Genomic DNA, 3,008 nt, shown 5'->3' on the forward strand with positions numbered 1-3,008 from the left:
AGACTACATATTTTTTAGGGTGTTTGATAGCAAGAATAATTTTGTAGGTTATTAAACTAATTGTATGTAAATTGAGGATTTTGACATCGGATTTTCGCGTGATATCAAATTTGTTGATTTCAACCAATATTTCCAAAAATAAGAGTTTTCGTGGATATGGAATATTAGCACGAAATTAAAGTAATTGTGCTATACGTACATAATAATTTATATAATTGTTTATATACACATGATGTGGAGAGAAATAATAAAGTTAGAATTTCTTTAACCAAATAAATAAATAAAAATATTTATGAGAGAATATTTATTCAAAACTTCAAAGAGAGAACCATTTACCTGATTTATTTAATATTGAACATTTACTAATAAAATAATAAAAAACCTGACAAGTAAGAAAAATAGAAAATTATTAATTCTTTTTCAGTTTTAAAAGTCAGTCCTGAACGTATTTTCATATCTTTTAACTCACACGTGGGCCAACCGATATAGACCACAACACCAAAGTGCTGTTGATAATGTCCCTTACTCTTCAGTCACAAGACCAATTCAACGGCCGAGATTTCTTGTAAGATCACATCGCACCTTCCAATTCTTCCCTATATATCATGACCCTCGACGCCAACCCCAAACAAGCTTCAAATCAAACACAGCTCCAATATCTCACTACTCAACCGTAGGATTTAATCAAAAGTATGCGGATTTTATCCATGAAAGTGATTCTAATTTCATTTGGAGTTGTTTCCTTCGCCATGGGAATCAAATTCTGCACTCCGTTATTTAATCAAGTACCTGTGATTTGGTCTATAATCCTGCCATGGACGAGGCCTCCATATTTATATCTTATTGTTAATGGCATCATCATCACCATTGCAGCCTCCTCACGCTTTCACAAGGTTACATCCTCACCGTCCATATCATATGAGCGGTTAGATTCAGTCAAAACACCTCCGCCGTCGGATTTTGCTTCCTTTCCGGTTCAGCCGGAGATTAGCGCTGCTGATGAACGCTCACTTCTGGAGGATGAGAGTGAGAATAGTGTTGTGGAGGTGAAGGCGATGCTGATAAATGGTGCAAAAGTTGATATCGATCCAACTGGAGAAGAAATTGATGCTGATGCTGAAATTGGCGGTGAAGACAAGGTTGTTATCTCGACTTCTACGTACATTCCGCCGCATACGATTATTTCTCCAGTTCAAACGGAGTTTCTACCGCCGCCGGTAAGAGAGAAACCCTTGGATCCTCCGCCATTTCGTCACCGGAAAATTATCAGGAATTCTAAAGGTACTTATTAATTTAATTGAACTCATAACCTGCTACTAGATTTTCAGTTTGACTGTAAATAAAAGAGAAATTTTATATTTTATAGAGAGATTTCCGGCGATTCCAACCTCCACGTGTACATTTCTCAGATATTCGGAGCACACAAAAGTTTTACGCTGTCGTTTTTACTAAAAAATTTTTTTAAAAATTATTACACTTAAAATTTGGACGTCATCCTCATATTGCTTCTAATTTACGCCGAATCCACAATCATTTGACGCTAGGGCCGTTTGAGCCCAATTATTTGTAGATTATAATGAAATGAATAATGTTTTTTTTTTTTTTCAAAAATGAAGGGATGAAAATTTTTTGATTTATATGTAATATTATTTTATTGAACATTGTATGGTTAAAAATAAGAGAGAGAAAAATTTAATTTAATGTATTGAGAAATAATGGGGTTCAAACGAGGGCTAAATATGTTTATGGCTAAATCATTATTTTTTATATGCGTATTCATTGATTTTTCAATTTATTTATTCCATATTGTGAAATTCTGAAAATAAATATGATTTTCTGAAAGGGTAAAATGGTCAATTTAATTTTTCAGGTGCAAGGATACCGAGAGTGACAAGGTCAAAAAGGCACGAGACATTAGAACGTACGTGGAATATGATTACAGAAGGGCATCAAATACCACCCACAAAGCACCTTAAGAAGTCAGATACGTGGCAACGCCATGAACATCATGAGATCACAAGTCCACCAGATGATGTACCAAAATCGAATACTTTCAAGACTCATACGAGCTACAAGTCCCCAATAGAATCTCCATTGAGATTGGCTTCGAGTACGGAGATTTCAAGAGAGCTGTCGCCAAGTCAAGATGAGTTGAACCGTAAAGTCGAGGCATTCATCGAGAAATTTAACGAGGAAATGAGGTTGCAGAGACAAGAATCACTAGATCAATATATGGAGATGGTTAATCGTGGAGTCTAGATTATACAGGTTTAAATAGTGGTTTATTCGTAAATAATAAAAATTTCTACATAAAAAACTGTAAAGAAAAAAGAGAGAGAGAGGACTCCAAGAACTTTATAAATTTGTAATTAGAATATGCTACTTGTACATAATAAGGTATTTACACTTTAATATAGAAGGGGGTCCACTTTGAATAAATTATATTTTATTTGAAGTGGATTTCTTTCATGTAAAGGAGGTAGACACTGCTATAAATACTCTGATGTACGCATAACATAATCCTTTGAAATTTAGGTATAGTTTTTGGGAAGCCTTCTTTTATTTTGTATTAACAAATCCATATATAACAATTAACTAGAAAATATATGCGAAATATCTGAAAAGGAACATGTATTATGGTGTTCCTTTATCATTGTAAATATAAACTACTTGGTATACAAGTTTCTCTCTCTCTCTCTCCCCCTCCACCCCACCCCTCCCCTCCCCACATTAATCATTGTTATGGATTTATGCCTTCTCTTTCATGGTCTACACTTAATATAGTGTTATCTGTTTTGGGGTCTTAATCATTCCATTAAGACAGTCTTAATTAACTGATTAGCTATAAGAAAATGTTTAATGCTTGTGAAAGAGGAAGATATTTCGGACTAACCTACTTGGAGTGTAAAGGGATTAGGCATACATATCGGACTAACCGACTTGGAGTGTTTACAAGAAATTTTATAAACACAAAATACTTTCTATTTTTAGAAAATCAATGCTTAAAA

The 3,008-nt window shown here is 34.0% G+C and overlaps 1 protein-coding gene across 1 annotated transcript; it reads left to right on the plus strand.

Moving 5' to 3' along the window:
* Nucleotides 1-471: 471 nt before the first annotated feature.
* Nucleotides 472-2,614, plus strand: LOC111370553. The gene is made up of 2 exons (XM_022992308.1): nucleotides 472-1,281; nucleotides 1,871-2,614. Exons 1-2 carry the CDS (start codon nucleotides 693-695, stop codon nucleotides 2,257-2,259), a joined length of 978 nt encoding a protein of 325 aa, XP_022848076.1. The 5' UTR covers nucleotides 472-692; the 3' UTR covers nucleotides 2,260-2,614.
* The last annotated feature ends 394 nt before the right edge of the window (nucleotides 2,615-3,008 follow it).

Source organism: Olea europaea, chromosome 21 (assembly GCF_002742605.1).
Source record: "Olea europaea var. sylvestris chromosome 21, O_europaea_v1, whole genome shotgun sequence".
Lineage (NCBI taxonomy): Eukaryota > Viridiplantae > Streptophyta > Magnoliopsida > Lamiales > Oleaceae > Olea > Olea europaea.

Bases quoted from the DNA above. Each gene is read 5' to 3' on its own strand.
- LOC111370553 (XM_022992308.1), top strand. From the start codon at position 693: ATGCGGATTTTATCCATGAAAGTGATTCTAATTTCATTTGGAGTTGTT. The intron at 1,282-1,870 runs GTACTTATTAAT...TTAATTTTTCAG, and splicing joins AATTATCAGGAATTCTAAAG to GTGCAAGGATACCGAGAGTG.